The sequence below is a fragment of the Phascolarctos cinereus genome, unplaced genomic scaffold (assembly GCF_003287225.1).
Source record: "Phascolarctos cinereus isolate Bilbo 61053 unplaced genomic scaffold, phaCin_HiC Scaffold_5;HRSCAF=322, whole genome shotgun sequence".
Taxonomy (NCBI): domain Eukaryota; kingdom Metazoa; phylum Chordata; class Mammalia; order Diprotodontia; family Phascolarctidae; genus Phascolarctos; species Phascolarctos cinereus.
Genome location: NW_027555958.1, coordinates 261875540 through 261898658, shown reverse-complemented (window position 1 = coordinate 261898658; position 23119 = coordinate 261875540). Strand labels below are relative to the sequence as shown.

General features: G+C 36.2%; 1 protein-coding gene across 1 annotated transcript in view; it reads left to right on the top strand.

Moving 5' to 3' along the window:
• Positions 1-23119, top strand: part of DNAH9 (dynein axonemal heavy chain 9) — a 458278-nt gene that overhangs the window by 7252 nt on the left and 427907 nt on the right. Inside the window, 3 exon segments of the mRNA XM_020965915.2 lie at positions 890-1020; positions 6119-6330; positions 9746-9979. Of these exon segments, the coding sequence (XP_020821574.1) occupies positions 890-1020; positions 6119-6330; positions 9746-9979 (577 nt within the window).

Below are 23119 nucleotides of genomic sequence, written 5' to 3'. Positions count from 1 at the left end.
TAATGCCAAGATGACGAATCTGGTAAACTAAAAGAATTGTGACATTTTTGTAGAAATAGAGATGTTTGGAAGAAGGTATGTTGGGGAGGAGGGAAGATAATAAATTAAATCTTGTACATGTTGAGTTTAAGATGTCTCCATGACATCCAGTTTGAAACATCAAATGGACAATTGGTAATGGGGTATAGATTTGTGAATTGTTTATATAGATATGACAGTAAAACCCATAGGAACTGATGAAGTTACCCAAAGAGACGATAGAGAGAAGGGAACAAGGCTGAGAACAGAAACTTGGGATACAGCCACAGTTAAAGTGTATGATGGGAATGTTGAACCATCAAAGGAAAGGGAGAAGGACTGATCAAACTGGTAGGAGGAGAACCAGAAGAGAGTAATGTAATGAAAACCAAGAGAAGAGAGAGTATCCACAAGGAGAGAGTAGTTATATAAATAAATAGGAGACCAGGGAGAAATTGACTGTACAGTGCTCTTTCCCAGGTCAGGTCATGTTCCACCATAAATAGAACTCAATGAAGCAGGTTCCAGCACAAAGTTATTACCTAAAGAGTCCTAATTTCTGCTCTTGCCCCAACTTTCTCATTCCTCTCTTCTTCATCCTGCTTGATATCTTTAGAGCAGTCCCTCAAGTAGGTATTATTACCTCCTGGAATTGCACCCTGGACATCAAGTTCATTACACAGGATTTTATTGTCACTGTCCTGTAACCCTATTGCTTCTAGGGATGGATCATTTTCTTTGGGTAGGCATTGATATAGTTCTCTACAGAGCCATTTTTGTATCATCAGTATCTCTATCAATATATGTAGTACATGTTTCAATAATTTTTTAGTATTCATGTCTTTGAAATCTCTCTGCTGTGGTGTTTTAGATGTGATGATCTGGAGTATATTTATAATCAGCTGAGAGCCATAAAGGTGAGGGGCATGGCTGAACTTCTAAACAGACTTCAGAGTAGCTACTTCCCAGCCTTCAAAGCCATGTTCAGAGATGTCATAGCAGGTGAGTTTCAGCAATAAATTTCACAAGTGTCTGATTTAAGGGTGAATGCAGATGACCAGCATTGTTTAGTGAAAAGATGGCTAGGTTTGGCAACAGAGTCTTGCTTCAGTTTTGATACTTTTGACCTTTGTGACCTTGGGAAAGTAATTTCTTCTCTGTGAACCTCAGTTTCCTCACCTTCAAAGTGAAGGTGTTGGACTAGTTGATCCTTAAGGTATTTTTCAGTTGATCCTGACTTCAATTTAGGCAGATTAAAGCTTCTGTGATTGTTTATTCTTACCATCTCCTATCTGGAGTATTCAAGACATTTCTTCACCTCAATCTGACTGCTTAGTTTCCTTCTTATTTGGAATGGATTTGGAATGGATAATTTCCTACTGCATCTAAACAACCTCAAATGGTAGCTTTTATTGCTCCAATACAAACACTGAAGATCTACCTAGAATCATAGACTTTTTTTAATCTAGAAGAGACTTTAGAGATCATCTGTCCAACCTTCTTATTTTATGAATAAATTCTCTGAGGCACCAAAGTAAAGTTACTTAGTCAAGATCACATAGCTAGTTAATGCTAGGTAGCTAGCTAGCTAGCCCAGATTTCCTGATTTCTGAAAGGCAAGTGCTTTTTCCAGGACTACATATCTTCTATTGCCTCTCCTACTAATACAAAGAAAATACTCATTGCATCCCAGAACATCATGAATTTTATGTCTAAAAATAATGTTTTTATCATACATTGGCTGTCCCCAAATATCATTCTTCTATGAAAGCCAATTTCTGATGTCTTAATATTTGTGGAAGGTGACAACCTGGTTTCTCAAAGGCTGTCTGCCCGTGAAATGTGAGTTCAGCTGGAACTGGTAGGGTCTAACAAACCAAAAAAAATTTAAGTATAGGTCTTGTGATAGGCTGTGTCAGTTGTCATCTAATTGATGGCTAGCCTAGATGATTAAGTTTGGTTAGGTTTATTACCAGATGATTGGCTACCAGGTTATTAATTGTGGGGATAAATGGAGTGGCAGAGTAACTCATGAAACAGCCTACTAAAGGCTATTCCATATTTGTATTTTTTTTTGCTAAGGAAAATCAGTCTTTTTAATGAAGAAAACAAAAATAAACTCTACATTTAGAGAAATGGGTATCAGATATATATTTCAAGGCTTCCAAACCTAGTCAAACTATGTGACTATTTGATTACCTTTTGCAATCTTAAAATAAAATTCTATAGTATTATTTAAGAGATTGATTATGGTCTTCAGTTTCAAATTTAAGGCAGTTGTCAAATGAGTATATGTATAGGCAGAAATGGTCATGGAGTGTGCTTTTAAATCACAGCCATAATGATGGTGTGGCCAAGCTTCCTGCCTTTGCTGCTGTCACCTTACCCTTGGATAACCTCCTATGACCTAAGGAACATGGATAGTTCTTTCCTTTCTCTGCTGTTACATCTCTTCTTCCAGGATTATTGACACACACTTAGGTCAGTTGTCTAGAATGCTGCAAAAACTGCAAATGTACAAGTGGGCTGCCATAGACACATAGAGTATATGGTAAAACTTTGTCTAGTTTAAGAAAGAATTCTTGTTTAGAAATCCTCCAGTTTTGAAATCTCTTGCCAACCATATAATTTTAGGCTATTCCCAAACCAAACCCTTTTTGAACCCTGACTCCTTGAGAAGTATTTGTTCAATCTTTAGTATAAGGGAGTGTCCTTTTCAGACTTCAGCAATTTTGTTGATTGGAAAAGAGAAATACAAAGACACGTTTGAGATTTACATATGAAAAATACTAAAACAAAAGCGACCTACAGGGCAATACACCTACTCTGGGCAAAAGGGCAAATACTACCTCTGTACTTTATTTCCCAGCCTCCCATTTGCATTAGACTCATATGAAAATTTTAATATTAAATACTGAGGAATCTTAAACCCATAGAACTATTTTGTGATTGTTGGCCAAGTATCCATTCTCTGGTTAGCCTACAAAGTTGATGATTTGGTAAATATATTGTGTGATCACTATGAGTTAGATTCAGATCTCTCATTGAGGGGGCCAAGCCCTAAACCAGAGTGTTGGATTAAAAAAAGACTTTAGGACTGTGTGTAAGGAAAGAGATGCTATATTCATATATACAGACTTTTGCTGTCTGGATGAACTGGTTGGCAAAAGGGAGTCTATAATTCTCTTTATTGCTACCTTCTGGGAAAGTAAAAATCCCTCAGAGCCTAACCAAGGGAACAAAACTAGGAAAGCTTCTAAATTGCTAAAAATTATCTACCCTTTCTTTAAAACAGCACATCACTACTCTGGTAGTAAAGAGGCCCAACCTTTTAGGAGGGACCCTTCTAAATACATAGTATTATATGTTGTTGATATATTTTATACATATATATAGACACATACATTATATATGCATATATATGTATATATATATATATATATATTTAGTATAGTACCTGGCATATAGTAAAAACTCTTGTCTGTCATGATCAAGAAATCTAAGGAGAAATTAAAGTGCATTTTGCTATCCACATCTATACAAAGACATAGCCAGGAGGTTGTAGACATTAGAGGAGTCTAGACAAAAAATCCCAATCTACAAGCACAGCTCATAGAAGCCTTCTAGCTTAGGCATCCAGAGAAAGGCCAGTATATAATCTGAAGATGTGTAATAGGGGCAGGGAGTTGAGAGACTGAATCAGGATCTAGACAAGGATACCTGGAGCATGCAGCTGTGTTGATTTGATCTTAATAGGTACTTGGGAGCCTGTGAGTCTAGGACGGAGAGGGCAGTGATCTGGCACAGACCACTCTGGTACAGACCACAGGTGAAAGATCACTCTGTCAGAGACCAATGGCTCAACTATTCTTGGCATCCATTATAAAGATCCTACGTGCACCAAACACCCAACTACTGATCCTGACACAAAGTGTCAAGTATGGTAGTAAGAATGGAAAAATAAGTAAAGAGAAATGATAAAGGAATATTTTGGTGGGAGGAAATAATTATAGGTGAAAACCTGTGATCAGAGATGTAGAGAAAATAAGAGGAATAGTGCAAGTTAATTGCATCAAATACAGATGATTAGTGTGGAACACACTTCTCTCTCTACATCTTTTTTGTAAAGGTGTAAAATTGAAAATTGATTTTAATTCTATTTTTCTAATACTTAATCAAGCCAAATTTAATATTCCCCATCAAGGTTCCTTTCCCTTGTAAACTTCACCCACCATCTGTACCCCAGAGAAACTTGCCTAAAGGTCAAGCTTTTGAGGTATATGTGGTATTCAGGGAGGACTATCACCTTTGTTGTGAGGGCTTGGCATGCCCTTTTCAGAGCTGCTCATCCTCCTTTAGTGTCCATCTCTCACCAAACTCTCACATGTGGCTCCGAGAAGTTGCAGCATGTGCAGTGGCCACACCCCAGTAAAACCACCTTGGCTGATGGGCTAAACCAGGTTGAGGATAATCAGCAGGCCTCAAACCAGATATTGAGTTTGGGGGAATGTTTATCACAAGCATGTGAAGGCTTCCTTTGATGGAACAGGTAAATGAGAACAATTTCCATAAAAGCAGCTGCCCTGTGGAGTATGTAGAATTTGGTCCGACATCAAGGATGCCAAGGTCATCCACTGAATCCTGGTCATTGCTAGTTCTCTTGATTTTTGTCCTGCTATTTTGTCCTCCTCTAATGACTCTGGAAGAGAGAGTGAGGCTAATGACTTTGTGCAACTCTGCTTTAATTAAATCCAATTCACTTGAAAGTTAAAACATCACTCATAACGTCATTGGTCCTCATTGAAAACAAAGGATGAACAACAATTTCCATATTTGTAACTTTACCCATCACCCACTGTCCAGAGAAACTTGCCTAACCTAAAAGGTCAGATCTTGTCAGTTTCAACTATTGTAGCAATTCCTTTTTCACATCTATGTTGCTTAAAATTTTACTATGTAATTTTATTAAAAGACCCTGTCCGCCCTCACTCAGGGTTTTTGGTCACTGAGAGAGGTATTGACCCCATTTATTGTTAATTGCTAGCCTTACTAATAAATGGGTCATGCTCAGAACTTTGTCTCTCAGATTTCTCTTGTGACAAAGGAGACAGAAATCAATTAGAGGGGAAAGTATATGAATACATAATGTACAGAAATACACAATTGCCAATCATAACTTTGAATATGAATGAGATGACTCACCCATGAAATGGAGAAGGGTAACAGAATAGCTTAGAAAGCAGATACAACAACATTTCATTCTATGATATTTCAGGTAAATAAAAAAAGTCAGTGATTTCAAACAAGGCAACAGTAAATATAAAGTCAATTAAAAGACATAAATATGAAAACTGTATTATGCTTAATGGGATCACAAACAATGAATTAATATCAATTCTTTATGTATATGTGTGTATACACATACAAGTACATGTGCACAAATAACAGTCTCTGAAGAAAAAGCTTATTAGTGTATAGGAGGAAGACAACATTAACACTCTCAGTGTATTTTTCTCATACCTAGACATATCTAACCAAAAGATAAACAAAATAGAAGTTAAAGACCTGAACAGAATTTTAGAGAAGTTAAACATACTGAATGGAAACAGAAAGGAATAAATATATGTATATACCTATTTCTTGGACCATAGTGTAATAAAATTATATTAAAGTATGAATAGTTTTTTGTCTTCCTCCATCAGCATTCTAGCCTTGCTGGATTAAAAATATTTACAGCAAATTCTTAGTATCACATTCATTCTATAAATAGGGTACATGTATATGATTTCATTTTAATGCTTGATGATTTTAAGAAACATGAAACTGGGAGCTCAGCATAAATCTAGAAACTGCCCTGTTTCCTTACATTAGAGAGAGATTTTAAAAGTGATTTCAATGACATATTCTCTTTCCCTAAGCATTCTAGAATTAGACTCAATATTATTTTTTGCATTTTAATTTTAAGGAGTATCTCAAATCATCTCCTTTTTAGATCCTGGATAATTATTGCCTTGCTCTCCTCTGCTGGAGAACAGGGCTCAAATAATACGTATGTGTCCTCAGCAAAGAAGTATGACGGTGTTTATGACTCTCCTTCTAGCTCTAAGAGAGGCTCGGAATATCTATGTGCACCTGAAGCCCCTACAGCGCCATGTGGAAAACATAGAGATTATGGAATTTAGTGAAGTGAAGCCACTTGTGGGACCTCTGCTTCACATAATATGCTTGATTTGGGCCACATCCAAATACTACTGCTGCCCAACACGGATCATTGTGTTGCTACAGGAGACGTATAATCTTTTCATTCAGCAGGTGGGTGATACCAATATTTCCAAAAACCAGGAAGCACTTTGGAGGTCCGGTGAACCTGGAATTGGGAAGACTAGAGTTAAAATCGAACCTCAGACACTTACTAATTTGGTGACCTTGCACAAGTCACTTAACCTATATCTGTGTCAGCTTCTTCAACTATAAAATGGGGGTAATAATAGCACTTCCTACCTATGGTTATATCATGTGAGATAATATTTGTAAGCCACAGCACAGTGTTTAGTGCATGGTAGATACTTAATAAATATTCATTTTCAGAGGTTGTTTTGGCAAAAGGAATATGTAGTGCATGGGGCAGTGCACATTTTTAGGCAGGTGAAAATGTTTATGGCCCACAGACTTTTGCAGTGATTCATTATTATCACTAGTAGCAGTATTAGTGAAAGTGTTTTGAATTCCCAAGCACCACTTGTATTTTTTACATTCCTCTTTTCCTTTCATCTCTACCCATCACCATGTTTTCTTCTTTCACCTTTCTGTGTACTCCTGGCCTTAGCTCTTGATCTATTCCTTTTCCTGTGTACTGCCCATACTTTCTGCTTGTCATCCATGTGTCACCTCTTTTAATCCTTACCTCCTGCCTGATCAACCTTGAATTTTCATTTCCAACTGCTTTGCATTTTAGATAACACTTGCCCCTTTGCATTATGGTTCCTATGTTCCTCATCTATTCACTTTCAACTCTTAGCTTTTCTATTTCTCCTCTTGTTCATATCATACTTTTTCCTTTGCATCCCTCATCCCTTTTCCTTTTTGTTTTCTACCCTTGTTCTGGCTTAACTTGTTGCTACTCTCTCTGAATGTCATAACTCTTGTCTTCCACCTCTGTTCCTTTTTTACCCTTCACTTTTCTTTTCCTCTCTCCTCTCACCAGCCTTGCCCTTTACTCCTTCTATAGTCATTGATTTCAGTACTGCTTCATGCCTCTTCACTCCCTTCTCAGCAGCAGATTTAAAGACAACTATATCCTCTTTTATGGGGCTTGGCAACCCAGGTACCACAGGGTTGTCTTTTACATAAGGTGAATGGTTAGATAATACCAGGCTTTCTATAGAGAGAGGTGTAGCAGAAATTGGTGATGTTGGCTTCTGAATTCATACCCTTCTTCCTTCATTTAACATAAAATCCTACTAATTGGAGGATAACATCTGTATTTGAACCGTCAATTTAACCAAGTACTTAGCTTTTGGCTTGATCTCTCACAGTGACTGTTGATGCAGAATGTCTAAGTTATTCCTCCCACTCACCTCAGTCCTGTCTTCCCTATTGTTAAGACATGCTGGGTTTCTGGGAGTGCGTGTATGATAACCCAGGTCCCTACTGGGCACTTTCAGAACATATTATTCAAGGTTATTATTATGATTAGATTACCTCTAAATACTATTAACAGTAAAAATTAAATCCAAAAGTGTGATGATTTATAGTAACAAAAATATCATTTTTCTCTCAAGTTACATAATTCTGTCATGGTAGAATAGAAAGGATACTGAATTTGGAATCAGAGGAACTGAGTTTGAAGTTCAGCTCTGCCACTTACAACTTTTGTTATGTTGGAAAAGACACTAACCTTTCTGGGCCTCAGTTTTTTCTTCTGTAAAATGAGGAAGAAGAAAAAAGGGCCCAGGACAGAGCCCTGAGGGACATCTATATTTAGAAGGCGTGATTTGGAGGAAGATCCACCAAATGAGAAGGAGTGGTCAGATAGGTATGTAGGAGGAGAATAAGAAGAGAATGGTCTCCTGAAAACCTGAAGAGAAGAGAGTAACAAGGAGGAGAGAATGACCAACAGTATCAAAGGCTGCAGGGAGGTCAAAGAGAATGAGGATTGAAAAAAGGCCATTGAATTTGACAATGAAAAGATAATTGGTAACTTTGGAGAGAGCAATTTCAGTGGATGATAAGGTTGGAAGCTAGATTGTAAAGGGTTAAGAGAGTGAGAACAGAGAAAGTGGAAATACTTATTATAGATAGCCTTTATGAGGAGTTTAGCTAGAAAGAATGGAAGAGATGTAGGTCAATAGTTAGCAGAGATAGAAGGATCAAGTGAGTGGTTTTTTTCAGGAGGCAGGAGACATGGGAATATTTGTAAGTAGCAAGAAATGAGCCAGTAGATAGGGAGAGATTGAAAATAAGTGAAAGAGTGGGGATGACTGAGGGGGTAATCTGTTAGAGAGGATAAGATGGAATGGGATCACTTGAGAAGGTAGAGTTATTAGCCTTGATAAGAAGTAAGACCACCTTATCATGTGAGAAAGGGGTGAAGGAGATGGTGACAGAAAGTATGAGTGATAAGAGATGAGGATTTAAAGGAGGAGCTCATGGTGAATGGCCTTAATTTTTTTTTTTGTAAAGTATGAGGTGAGTTTCTCAGCTGAGAAGGTGGGGGATGGAGAAACCATGGGAGGTTTGAGGAGGGATAAAAATATTTGGAAGAGTCACTATGGAGAGTTGATAAGTTAATAAAACAGGTATAGAGTGATTGCCTAGCATTAGTGAGGGCCCATATGAGATTGTGAAACATGAATTTGGTTTTTTATTTAATTTTTTCTTTTATTTTTGTAACATTTTGTCGTTTGTTTTATTAAATTTGAGTGAACCTTAGTAGTTTGACACCAAGATATTCAATGCATTTTGTAAGACTGTGTGTGTGTGTGTGTGTGTGTGTGTGTGTGTGTGTAACATAAATTTGTAGTGGACACAGAATAGTTGCATGGTTTTCTCCACCTTTATTCAGCAGCATGTGTGCAGCAAAGGTGGTGAATAGTGGGATTGATCCAAGGCTGAAGTTTGGCTGTATCTAATTAATGTATTCATAATGGATAGTCTTTTGTTGTTTAGTTGTGTCCAATTTGTCATGACTCCATTTGGAATTTTCTTGGCAAAGATACTGGAGTGATTTGGTATTTCCTTCTCCAGCCCCATTTTACAGATTAGGAAATTGAGACAAACAGGGTTAAGTTACTTGCCCAGGATCACACAGTAAATATCTGAGGCCAGATTTGAACTCAGGAAGATAAATCATTCTGACTCCAGGCCTGGCACTTTATCCACTGAACAGCCTGACTGCCCTAATGGATAGTCTAGTTCCTAAGAAAAGACTGAAGTTTCTGCTTTCTAGCATTGAGATATTTAAAAATATTAAACTGGTAAATAGAACCTATTTGGGGGCTTCTGTTTGAGAATACTAAAGATAAAATTGAGACAATGTTTGTCTTTGGGACATAATAGGTCAGCCTCCAGCTTTAAGAGGCGGCTTACTTCTTCAGTGAGCAGTGGCATTGAAGGTAGAATGAGAGCCTGGAAAACAATTATTCATATGCAGTTGGCACAAATAAATGTAATAAAGTATCATATTCTTGCAGTCTCCTGATTTAATACTTGCCTTTTGTCATTACAGGCATGCATTTATCTTAGCCCAGAAGATCTCCTGAAAGGAGAGATAGAAGAGAGTCAGAGAAAAATACAGGTGGTAATAGACATCCTTAACTTTTCCAAAGAGATTTTTGAAGACAGAAGAGACAATCTCAAGCCTTACTTCAAGCAATACCAGGAGGTCAGGGAGTGGAATTTCAATTCTTCTATGGTCTTTGTGCGACTGAATAGCTTCCTGAGGAGACTCAAGATGGTAGAGGTGGGTACTAGCCAGGATCCCAGGTAAATAAATAAGGGATACACATCCAAAAAGTAGAAAAATAATTGATGCATGAGTCATTTCTGTTTTGAAGAATATGTAAGTACTCGGTAAATATATAAATTTATTATTTATCATAAATAGGTATGGCCTTGAAAACAGAATTCAGTTAATGAGGTTCATAGAACCTTAAGAAGAATGCTCAAAGAGTTGAGTAATATACAATACATGAAAGAAGAGTTGCTTTTATTTGATGTTGTGCTCTTGACTTACTGATATATAATACAAATTTAACTTCAGCTAAAGTACCAGTATAAAATACCAGTATAGGTAGTTAGGTAGTATTAGGCTTGGAATCAGGCCTTCTTCATAAGTTCAAATCTGGCCTCAGACACTTAACAGGTGTGTGATCTTGGGGAAATTATTTAAACCTGTTTGTCTCAGTTCCTCATCTGTAAAATGAGCTGAAAGAGGGGATTTCCAGGAGCCAAGATGGCAGAGTAAGCAGTAAATCTCTCTCACTGTTCGTTTTTGACCTCTAACCACCCCCCCCCAAAATAGTGACCCAGGAAAAATCCTGGAACACTGGAGACAACTGAAAGACAGGGAGAAGCAGTCTTTTAGCCTGGGAAACTTGGAGGATTGCCAAGAAAGATCTGTTTCACTTGGGTGAAAAGGGGAGTCCAGTCCAGGATGGGAGGTATCCCAGCAAACCAGCAGCAAGCCCCACTTCAGCAAACCAGTGGGAGATTCTGAGCCTCAGGGTGGTAGAGCAGGTAAATGCCAACACCAGGACCCTCCACATGGCATAGCCAGGGGAACCAGCATACTCTAGCTCAGAGAACCACCATGAGCTCTGGGGCAGACCCAAGCAGGCAGGTGTCCTCCAGCGGCCAACTTCTCCATGCTTCAGCACAGCGCTACGTGGGCAGGTGTCTTCCAGCAGCCATAACCTCCATGCCAAGCCTCAGCACAGCTCTCTGGGCGGGCAGGCATCCTCCAGCAGTTGAACCTCCATGTGCTTCAGCACAGCCCTGGGGAAACACAGAAAAAAAGCCCTGGCCTCAGCACTCACCAGATGCCACTCCTAGGACCCCAGGTCAGCACCAGGTAAGCTGCTAGCTCCTGAGGTGCCAGTACACAAAGCCAGTGACAAGGCCCCTGGCTCCCAGCACAAGAAGCTTAGGATAGTACCTCTGTATTCCAGAAGGAGAATTCAACTTTAAAAGCCAGGAAACAGGCAAAAAATGAGCAAAAAGCAGAAAAGAACGCTAACTATAGAGAATTATTATGGTGACAGGAAAGATCAAAATGCAAACTCAAAAGAGGACAACATTGTCAAAATTTCTACATCTAATCTCAAAGGGAAATATGAATTGGTCTCAAGCCCACAAAGCTTTCTTGGAAGAGCTCAAGAAGGATTTTAAAATTAGGAAAAGAAATGAGAGGTATGCAAGAGAGAGTCAATAACTTGGAAAAAGGAAGACAAAAATTGACTGAAGAAAATAACTCCTTAAAAAGTACAATTGGAGGGGCAGCTAAGTGGCACAGTGAATAGAGCATTGGCCCTAAATTCAGGAGGACCTGAGTTCAAATCCGACCTCAGACACATAAAACTTACCAGCTGTATGACCCCGGGCAAGTCACTTAACCCCATTGCCTAACCCCCCCCCCAAAACAAATTACAATTGGCTGAATGAAAAAGAAGGTGCAACAATGCACTGAAGAGAAGACCTCCTTAAAAATTAGAACTGGCCAAATAGAAAGGGAGGTACAAAAATTCACTGAGGAGAACTCCTTAAGAAATAGAATTGGCCAAATTGAAAAGGAGGTACAAAAGCTAACTAACTGAAGAAAACAATTAGTTAAAAGTTAGAATTGGGCAAGAGGAAGCTAGTCACTATGAGACATCAAGAGTTAGTTAAACAAAATCAAAAGAATGAAAAAATAGAAGAAAATGTAGAATATCTCATTGGAAAAGCAACTGACCTGGAAAAAAAATAAACAAGAGAGATAATTTAAGAATTATTGGTCTACCTGAAAGCCATAATCAAAGAAAGAGCATCTTTCAATAAATTATCAAGGAAAACTGCCCTGAGGTCCTAGAACCAGAAGGTAAAATAGTCATTGAAAGAATTCACCAGAAGATGTGGGAAAATTGGAACACTAATGCATTGCTGGTGGAGTTGTAAAATGATCTAACCATTTTGGAGAGCAGTGTGGAACTATGTCCAAAGGGCTATAAAAATGTGCATACCCTTTGACCAAGCAATAACACTTCTAGGGCTATATCCCAAAGAGATCATACAAATGGGAAAAGGACCTAGATGTACAAAAATATTTATAGCAGCAGACATATTAAATGCATCCTTTTCAGATCATGATGCAATAAAAGTTACATGTAATAAAGGGCCATGGAAAGATAAACTAAAAATTAATTGGAAACTAAATAATCTGATCCTGAAGAATGAGTGAGTCAAGCAACAAATCATAGAAACAATCAATAATTTCATCTAAGAGAATGACAATAATGAGACAACATACCAAAGCTTATGGAATGAAGCCAAAGCAGTTCTTAGGGGAAATTGTATATCTCTAAATGCTTACATGAATAAAATAGGTAAAGAAGAGATCAGTGAATTGGGCATGTAATTAAAAAGCTAGAAAAAGAACAAATTAAAAATCTTCAATTAAGTACCAAATTAGAAATACTGAAAAACAAAGGAGAGATTAACAAAATTGAAATTAGGAAAATTATTGAACTAATAAATAAAACTAACAGCTGGTTTTATGAAAAAAAACCCAATAAAATAGATAAACTTTGGTTAATTTGATTAAAAAAAGAAAGAAGAAAACCAAATTACCAGCATCAAAAATGAAAAGGGTAAATTCATCACCAATGAAGAGGAAATTAAAAGAATGATTAGGAGCTATTTTGTCCAACTGTATGCCAATAAATCTAAGTCTGACAACCTTAGTGAAGTGAATGAATATTTGCAAAAATATAAATTGCCCAGATTAACAAGAGGAGGAAATAAAATACTAAAATAACCTCATTTCAGAAAAATAAATTGAACAAGCCATCAATGAACTTCTTAAGAAAAAATCTCCAGGGCCAGATGGATTTACTAATGAATTTTACCAAACATTTAAAGAACAATCAATTCCAATACTATATAACTATTTTGAAAAATAGGTGGAGTCCTACCAAATTCTTTTTATGATACAAATATGGTGCTGATACCTAAAACAGGAAGAGCTGAAACAAAAAGAAAATTATAGACCAATTTCCCTTAATGAATATAGAGGCAAAAATTTTAAATAGAATATTAGCAAAGAGATTACAGCAACTGATCATGAGGATAATTCACTGTCACCAGGTAGTATTTATACCAGGAATGCACGGTTGATTCATTATTAATAAAATTATCAGCATAATTGACTATATCAATAACAAAATTAAGAGAAATTGTGATTTTCTCAATAGATGCAGGAAAAGCTTTTTGGTAAAATAAAGCACCCATTCCCAGTAAAAACACTGGAGGGCATGGGAATAAATATTTTCCAATTATTTAGATCTGACTTTATTTGTGTAAAAAGTGTTTTGTAATTGTTACTAACAAAGCCCAATAGCGAGAGATAGACAGAGAAATTTCATTTAAGTAACAATAGACAATATAAAATATTTGGGACTCTATCTTTCAAGATAAACCCAGGAACTATATGAAAACAATTACAAAACACTTTTTGCACAAATAAAGTCAGATCTAAATAATAGGAAAAATATCAGTTGCTCATGGGTAGGTTGAACGAATATAATTGGAGGCAGCTAGGTGTTGCAGTGGATAGAGCACCAGCCCTGAAATCAGGATGACTTGAGTTCAAATGCGGCCTTAGACCAAATACTTGACACTTACTAGCTGTGTGACCCTGGGCAAGTCACTTAACCCCAATTGCCTAAAAAAAAAAATTAAAAAATTGAACTAATATAATAAAAATGGCAGTTCTACCTAAATTAATTTATTTAGTACCATACCAATGAAACTACCAGAAATTATTTTATACAGCTAGAAAAAATAATAACAAAATTGATTTGGAAGAACAAAAGGTCAAGAATATCAAGGGAATTAATGAAGGAAATGCCAGGGAAGGTGGCCTAACTGTACCAGATCTAAAATTGTATTATAAAGCAGCAATCATCAAAACTGGCTAAGAACTAGTACTGACTAAGAAATAGAGTAGTGGATCAGTGGAATAGGTTAGGTACACAAGACATAGTAGTCAATGATGGTAGTAATTTACTTTTTGATAAAGCCAAAGACTCTAGCTTCTGGGATAAAAACTGATTATTTGACAAAAATTTCTGGGAAAACTGGAAAATAGTATGGCAGAAACTAGGCATAGACCAACATCTTACACCATGTACCAAGATAAAGTAAAAATGGGTACATGATTTAGATATAAAGGATGATACTATAAGCAGACCAAGAAAGCAAGGAATAGTTTACCTGTTAGATTTATGGAGAAGGAAAGAATTTATGACCAAACAAGAAATAGAGAACATTGTGAAATGCAAAATGGATAATTTTGATTACATTAAAAAGGTTTTGCACAAAGTCAATGCAACCAAGATTAGGTGAAACAGAAAGCTGAGAAACAATTTTTACCACTAGTGTCTCTGATAAAAGCCTCATTTCCAAAATATGTAGAGAACTGAGTCAAACTTATAAAAATACAGTTCATTCCCCAATTGATAAATGTTCAAAGGAAATGAACAGGCAATTTCCAGGTGAAGAAATTAAAGCTATCTGTAGTCATATGAAAAAATGCTGTAAATCTCTATAGATTAGCAAAATGCAAATTAAAACAACTCTGAGGTACCACATCACACCCATCAGATTGGCTAACATGACAAAACAGGAAATAAATAAATGTTGGAGAAGATGTGGGGACATTGGAACACTAATGCATTGTTGGTGGGGTTATGAATTGATCTAATCATTTTGGAGAGCAATTTGGAACTATGCCTAAAAGACTATAAAACTGTGCCTATCATTTGACCCGGTAATACCACTTCTAGGTCTGTATCCCAAAGAAGTCATAAAAGTGGGAAAGAGACCCACACATACAAAAATATTTATGGCAGCTCTTTTTCTGGTGGCCAAGAATTGGAAATTGAGCGGATGCCCATGAATTGTGGAATATCTGAACAAATTGTGGCATGCAATCTCATATAGGCTACACATATACAATCATATTAAACATGAGACAGAGAAAGTGAGCATCAGCCAGCCAGATTTGGTTCTCAGTGGCTGTCCATTGTGTATTTGTGTATATGAGTACACTAGTATATATTATTCTCTTGTATTTCTGCAACTCCCTAAAGACATCTTTCTTTTACGTCACTTTCCAGTTCTAAGTCTATAAAGGAAGCATACGCTGCCATTAGCTTCTGTGTTCCCACTTCCCTCATTCCTAAAATCTTAGTTGCAGATTTGTAACGCTAAATTGTCCCCAGTATCCCTGCCACTTAATCCTTAATTTTTCCCCACTTCTTTATTATGATCATAACCTTGCAAATAAAATTCTTCCTCTTTTTCCCATTACAGTGATGGTTCCTAAACCCCCTATATCCTCTCAGTGTCCCTGCTGTATCAATAGCTGAAAAACTATGACAATGATTGATTACCCCATCCTCCAAATGCAACTTGATCTTGACAGTTGCTAACTTATCTTAAAAATGAAACAGTGGAGTGATCTCATATGCAGATGTTCCAGGAGAGCACCATTGAAATCACTGCTTCTCCTTAAATACACCTCCTAACACTTGCAATTCCTACCCAATGGAAGCATGGTAACTCAACATTTTCTCTATCAGATATGACTGTTATCAAATAACTATTTAGATTTGGGCTTTGGTCTGGAGTTTTTTGTTAATTATGTAATTTTAAACTGAAATACCAATTCTAGTGCAAATGTTTGATACCTGATATTTGTCCATGTTCAATGCATATTAAAGATCATCAGTTCCTATTTTCACCCCAACCTTTACTCTTCCAAAAATATTCATTATTCTTGCTAACTTTTCTGTACCTATAAGCAGAGAAGCATAATATGTAGCAATTGGTATTTGCCCTATCAGATGACTTGAATATCACTGTGATCTCTCTCTTTTAATCTTTTTGTTTTTAAAAATAGTTTTTATTGATATCTTTGTTTTTCCACCACATATATTTCCTCCTTCATCAATCCCACTACCCTCTCCCACAGAGATATTCCTTGTAACAGTTTTTTTAGAACTATCTTGAAGATAACCAAGTGAGAACTAGCATTTTTGCCTGGCTCTCCCAATACACTCCACTGAAACAACCCTAGAAAATGTGCCAGACTGAATTCTGATAGGAGAAGCTAATAAAAAGCCAATGCATCATTTTTCCAGTCCAAGGCAGCTTAGTAATACAAATAGAGGTCTGCACAAACTGGGGTGAGGGCTAGTCATCAGTAGCAGTGTCGCATCAGGGGGAAGTGGTAGACTGTGTCTGTAGTAGCAGCAAAGAGTAGCCTAACAACCCAAGGACAAAAGACTGAACAGGAAAAGGGAGCCCAAGAGACCCCTGCAATAGCACTGGGTACAGGAATATGTGCCATCTGATAGATCTGTTGCCCAGTTTTGAATATCAGTTTCAGGGTAGAGAGAATGGTTGTAGTCATAAAGTAGCAGGGGCCCGATCTGTGTAAGGAGCAACAAATAAGTTCCAGAATCATAGCTGCGTAGCTCTGAACCAAAGAACAGAGTAAGAATTCAGTCCTAACCTTTAGCCTCACACACAAACTTGAAGTGAAATAGATCAGGGCAAGTGACCACAAAAAAGGAGAAGTCAGCAATTTAGTCACTCTAGAAATGTAGAATCTCCCCGTGGCTAACTGGAGCAGTCTATGGAAACAACTACACACAAGCCAACATACCCAAACTCAAGTCAGGAATATAAATCAAGAGGGCAGTGAACAAACACCTCCCTGGATTACATCACTTTGGAAGCACTAAAAACTTATAAGCACTCAGACTGAAAGCAGCAGAGGGACATAAAAGACAAAAGGTTAGTTTAAACATCCCCCTCTAGAGGTGAATAGAGCCAATACAAAATAAAGTCCAAAATCAATAAGCAGGATGGAAAAATGAGCAAACATCAAAAAAAAACTGATCACAAAAAACTGCTTTGGTGATGAGAAATCAAGATTAAAAACACTGGTGATGGTGACTGAAAACATCTACAAGCAAAGCCTCAAAGAAAAATACAAATTGGACACAAGCCCAATAAGAATTCCAAGAAGAATTAAAAAGATTTTCAAAAGTAAACAAATGATTTTTATTTTTTAAAATTTTTTTAAATATAAATTTATTTATTTTTAGTTTTCAGCATTTACTTCCACAAGATTTTGAGTTCCAAATTTTCACCCCATCTTGCCCCTCCCCCCACCCCAAGATGGCATGCATTCTGAATATCCCTTCCCCTAGTCTGTCCTCTCTTCTATCTCTTCCCCCCTTCTCTTATCCTCTTCACCTTCTATTTTCCTGTGGGGCAGGATAGACTTCTGTACCACATTTCCTGTATTTCTTATTTCCCAGTTGCATGTGAAAACTTTTTTTTTAAACATATGTTTTTAAAACTTTGGGTTCCAAATTTTCTCCCTTCTTCCCTCCCCACCCACCCTCATTGAAAAGGCAAGCAACTCAATATAGGTTATACATGTGACAAATGATTTTTAAAATCAATTAAGAGAAGTGGATAATAAACTGGGACAAGAAATGAGAGCTGTACAAGACAATTTTGAAGAGAATTAGCAGTTTGGTAAAAGAGGTACAAAATATTGGAATAAACCAAGTGGAACATAATGATTCCATGAGACTTCAATAAACAATAAAACAAAGTCAAAAGAGGAGAAGAAGGAAGAGGAGGAGAGAGAGAGAGAGAGAGAGAGAGAGAGAGAGAGAGAGAGAGTGAGAGAGTGAGAGAGAAGGAAAGAAAAGGAAAGAAAGAAAGAAAGAAAAGAAAGAAAGAAAGGAAGGAAGGAAGGAAGGAAGGAAGGAAGGAAGGAAGGAAGGAAGGAAGGAAGGAAGGAAGGAAGGAACAAAGATGATATATCTCCTAGAAGAAAACAAATGATCTGGAAAAGAATTTTTTAAATTGCTGAGCTACCTGGAAGCCATGAATAAAAAAAGAGCCTAGACATCATACTTTAAGAAATAATAAAAGAAAATTGCCCAGAAAGCTTAGAGAGCAAAGTGAAAACTGAAAGAATCCACTGGTTGCCTTCTCAAAGAAATCCCAAAATGAAAACTCCCAGGAATATTATACCCAAATGCGTGCCTGTATATTCTTTCCTCCTTAAACCAATGACTAAGTGTTGCCCAGTCCCCTCATTCTCCCCTCTATTTTATAAATTCTTTCTTGCATTCCCCATTTATGTAAGATAATTTCCCCCATTTTCTTTTCCCCCCTCTCCCAGTGCATCACTCCTTCTTACCTTTCCAGTCATCTTTTGAGATCATCCTAATATAATAGAACCATACCCATGCCTTCTGTCTAATTAAATTCTTTCTAATAGCCCTAGTAATGATAAAATTCTGAGGGTTCACACGTATATATATATTCCCATATAGGAATGTAAACAGTTTAACTTTTTTAGACTTTTGTTTAGGCCTCTATCTTGTTTGTCTTTTTTACGTTTATTTGATCTTGTGTCCAAATGTCAATTTTCTCTGGTCTTTTCATAAGGAATGCTTTAAAGTCCTATATTTAATTTTCCCCCTGCAGAATTGTACTTATTTTTGCTGTGTAGGTTATTCTTGGTTCTAAGCCTGGCTCTTTTGCATTCCTGAATACATTCCAAGCCCTCTGTTTATTTAGTATAGAAGCTGCGAAATCTTGTGTGATCTCAAATGTCTACTGTATTGAAATTATTTCTTTTTGACCTCACCATCCCTATTTTTCCACATCCCTCTAGCATTTGTCATTTTCTTTTTCTGTCATGTTAGCCAATCTCATAAGTGTGAGGTGGTATCTCAAGAGTTATTTTAATTTGCTTTTCTGTAATCAATAGTGATTTAGAGCATTTTTTTCATGTAACTATTGATAGCTTGAGTTTTTTCTACTGAAAACTGCCTGTTCATTTCCATTGACCATTCCTCAATTGGAGAATGGCTCATATTTTTATAAATTTGCCTCAGTTCCCTACATATTTGTGAATATTTTATATGAGATAAACTTGCTATAAAAAAAAATTTCCCCAGTTTCCTGTTTTACTTCTAATTTTGACTGCATTAGTTTTGTTTGTACAAAACCTTTTTAATTTTGTGTAATCAGAATTATCCATTTTACTTTCCTGATCCTCTGTATCTAACAATGTAAAGACAGAATCACAGAATATAAAATCAACAATTCTGATTACATAAAATTAAAAAGCTTTTGCACAAACAAAGCTAATGCAGACAAAATTATAAGGGACTAACTAGGGAAAATCCTTATAGCAAGGATCTCTGATAACAATCTCATTTCCAAGATATGTAAGGATTTGAATGTATAAGGATAAGAGAGATTCCCAACTGACAAGTAACCAAAAGATATGAACAAGCAGTTTTTATGGAGAAAAATTCAAAAGGAAAATTATAAACATTGGAGAGGCTGAGGGAAAACAGGCATATTAATGCACTGTAGGTGAAGATGTGAAATGGTCTATTCATTCTGCAAATCAATTTAAAACTAGGCCTTTAAGGTTAGAAAAGTATGCATAAACTTTGATTCAGTGATGCCACCACTAGGACTATACTAGAAAGAGGTCAAAGAAAGTAGAAAAGGACCCATCAGAACAAAAATAGTTGTAGCAGCTTGTTTGTGGTACCAAAGAACTGGAAACTGTGGGCATGCCCATCATTTGGGAAATGGCTGAACAAATTATGCTATATGAATGTAATGGAATACTACTCTGGGAAGATTTGTATGAACTGATAAAAGATGAAGTGATCCAAACCAGTCAAATAGTTGGTGCAACAACACTTTAAAGACAAATGACTTTGAAAAACATAAGAATTTTGATCAACGGATGACCAACCATGATTCTAAAGGACATGATAAGTGAAACATTCTATCTACTTCTAAACAAAAAGATGATGGACTCTATTTGCATATTTAAAGCTACATATTTAGACATGGCAGGGATTTGTTTTGCTTGACTGTACATATTTGTTACAGACGGTTGGGTTTTTTTTCTTTTTTTTTCCAATTTGAGTGAGATAGAGGTAAGAGAGAGTGGATTTTTTTATAGCTAAAAAATCCTAAATTAAAAAAAAAATCTGCTCTAAATAGTTTTGGCCTTTACCTTTAAAAAAAATTTTCTTTTAGGTATATTTCTGCTAATATTATTGATGCATGAAAGTTTAATGACTTTTTTTCTCTGCTTGAGCAGAAAACACACATAATTGCTTTTCAAAATGGTTGCACTAATTTATAGCTCCATTGGTGCATCAGTGTGTTTGTTTACTGCAGTCCCCAGTCTTTTTCAATCATTTGTACCAATCTCATAGGTAGGAGGTGGATTTGCAGAGGTTTTTTTTTCTTTCAAATTTGCATTTTTCTAATTATTAGAGTTGGAGCATTTTCTCATAAGGCTGTTGAATTTTCTTTCTTTGAAAACTGTTTACATCTTTTGATCATTATCTGTTGAAGAATTGTTGTTACTCCTATATATTTGAATCAGTTCCCTTTATATCCTGGACATCAGATTTAATCAGAGAAGCTTTTTGCAAAGATTCTTTTTTTCCCCCACATTTAACTTTCCCTATTAATTTTAAGTGTTTTGATTCTGTTTACACAAAAAGATCAATTTTATGGAATCAGAATTATCCATTTTATTTTCCTTAATCCTGTTGATCTGTTGTCTGTGTGGAAGTCTTCTCCTTTCCATAGTTGAAAAAGCTGTTTCATTTTTTGCTCTTCTTATTTGTTTCTGATGGGAATTTTTATATCTAGGTCATTTATACCTCTGGAGTTTATCTTGGTACATGATGTGAGATGTTGATCTAATATTAATTTTGGCTAGAATGTTTTCCATCTTCCCCAGCAGTTTAAAAAAAATTAACCATAGTAGTTGGGGTCTTTGTATTTATTTATCAATATATTACTATTTTTGTTTGCTTCTGCATGTTAGGTTTCTAAGCTATTTCATAATGCACTTTTTTAAAAGCCTGTACCAAATAGTTTTGATGATTACTTCTCTGTAGAAGTATACTTCTTTGTTTAAGATCTGGTACTATTTGGTTCCCTTCCCACTCTCCTTTTTTTTTTTAAATTTTCTTTTACCTTTTATTCCTCTAGAATTCATAGGTTCCCAAAGTTGGCAATATTGCCCCGTGGTGGGGGGACTGAAATGACAGGGGTGGGGGGGGGAAGTAATAGCCTCAGGTGCATTTGGTAGGCATTGAATAAAATTAAGGGGGCAGTGGAAGCATAAGGAAAGAACAGAAGAAAATTTTGAAAAACTGTTCATATATGTTTTATCTGTTGTGTAACAGAGCTAAAGTTGTAGTGATTACATTATTTTCCAAATAAACACACAAAATACAAGTTATAGCCCATTAATGGTCAAGTTCACCAACAGTTCTTAACAAGCAAATGTTGGCAGGTGACCCTGTCATGCATTGTCAGGAAGTCCAGCATGCATTGGCAGGAATATGTACATGTAATGACTTCTTTACAATATGATACTGTGTGGTTACGTGATGCAGTGTTGTGTTATCAAAATTTCAATGCAGGCAAAAGCCACAAATTTACAACAAATTATTAAATTTAAGATGTGTCATTTTTTAAAAAAATTATATTTTTTTGAAATGACACCAATTTAAAAAAAAAAGTTAAAGTGTTTAAAGAAAGTAGATTTCCAGAGGGGTGCTGAGCACTTTTTTTTAAAGGTGGCAGTAGTTCAAATAAGTTTGGAAGCCTCTGCTCTAGATGATTCTTTTAGTTCTCTAAACCAATTCTTTGTTGGTTGGATTGGTATTGAGTAAGTAAATTAATTTAGATGGTATTGTCATTTTTATGGTAAGGCTTAACCATGAGCAATTAACAGTTCTCTAATTATTTAGGTCTGTATTTCTGTAAGATCTGTTTTGTATTTAGATTCATATAATTCTTATGTGTGTTTTGATAGGGAGATGCTTAAATATTTTATACATTCTGCTATATATGTAGTTATTTTAAATTAAATTTCTATTGTTATTTCTTCCTATTGGGTTTTGTTAGTAATAAAGAGAAATGTTTATAGTTTATCTAAATTTATTTTTATATCTTGCTGTTCTGTTGAAGTTATTATTTCAATTAGGTTTTAGTTTACTATATATAGTTTTCTAGATAAATCACAAAAAAGCGCAATAGTTTTGTTTCTTCTCTTATTGCTATAGCTAGCATTTCTGGAATGCTGTAATAGTGGTGATCATGGACATTCTTGCTTTGCTGCCTTCTTGATGATCCTATTAAAAGCCTTTAGCGGGGGTGGGGAACCTGTGGCTTCCAGGCCACATGTGACCCTTTAGGTCCTCGAGTGTGACCCTTTGACTGAATCCAAACTTCACAGAACAGATCCCCTTAACAAAATGATTTGTTCTGTAAAACTTAGACTTAGTTAAAAGGAAGCACCCAAGGACCTAGAAGGCCACATGTGGCCTCAAGGCCACAGGTTCCCTACACCTGGCTTGTAGCTTTTCTCCATTACATTTGTGGGGTCTTGGTTTACTAGTTAGCATATTATGGAAAGTTCATTTATTCCTAGGCTTCTGTTGTTTTTAATAGAAACAATTTTGATTTTGTTACGTTTTTCTATCTATTAATATACCGGTGTGCCTTGATTTTTTTTGTGCTTTTCTTTATTGTGCTTTACAGATATTGTGTTTGTTACAGATTGAAGGTTTGTGACAACCCTGTGTTGAGCGAGTCAGTTGGTGCCTGTTTTCCAATAGCATGTGCTCATATCATGTCTCTGTGTCACATTTTGATAATTCTTGCAACAGTTTAAATATTTTTTATTATTATTTTATCTCTTATGGTGATCCATGATCAGTGATCTCTGATGTTACTATTATAATTATTT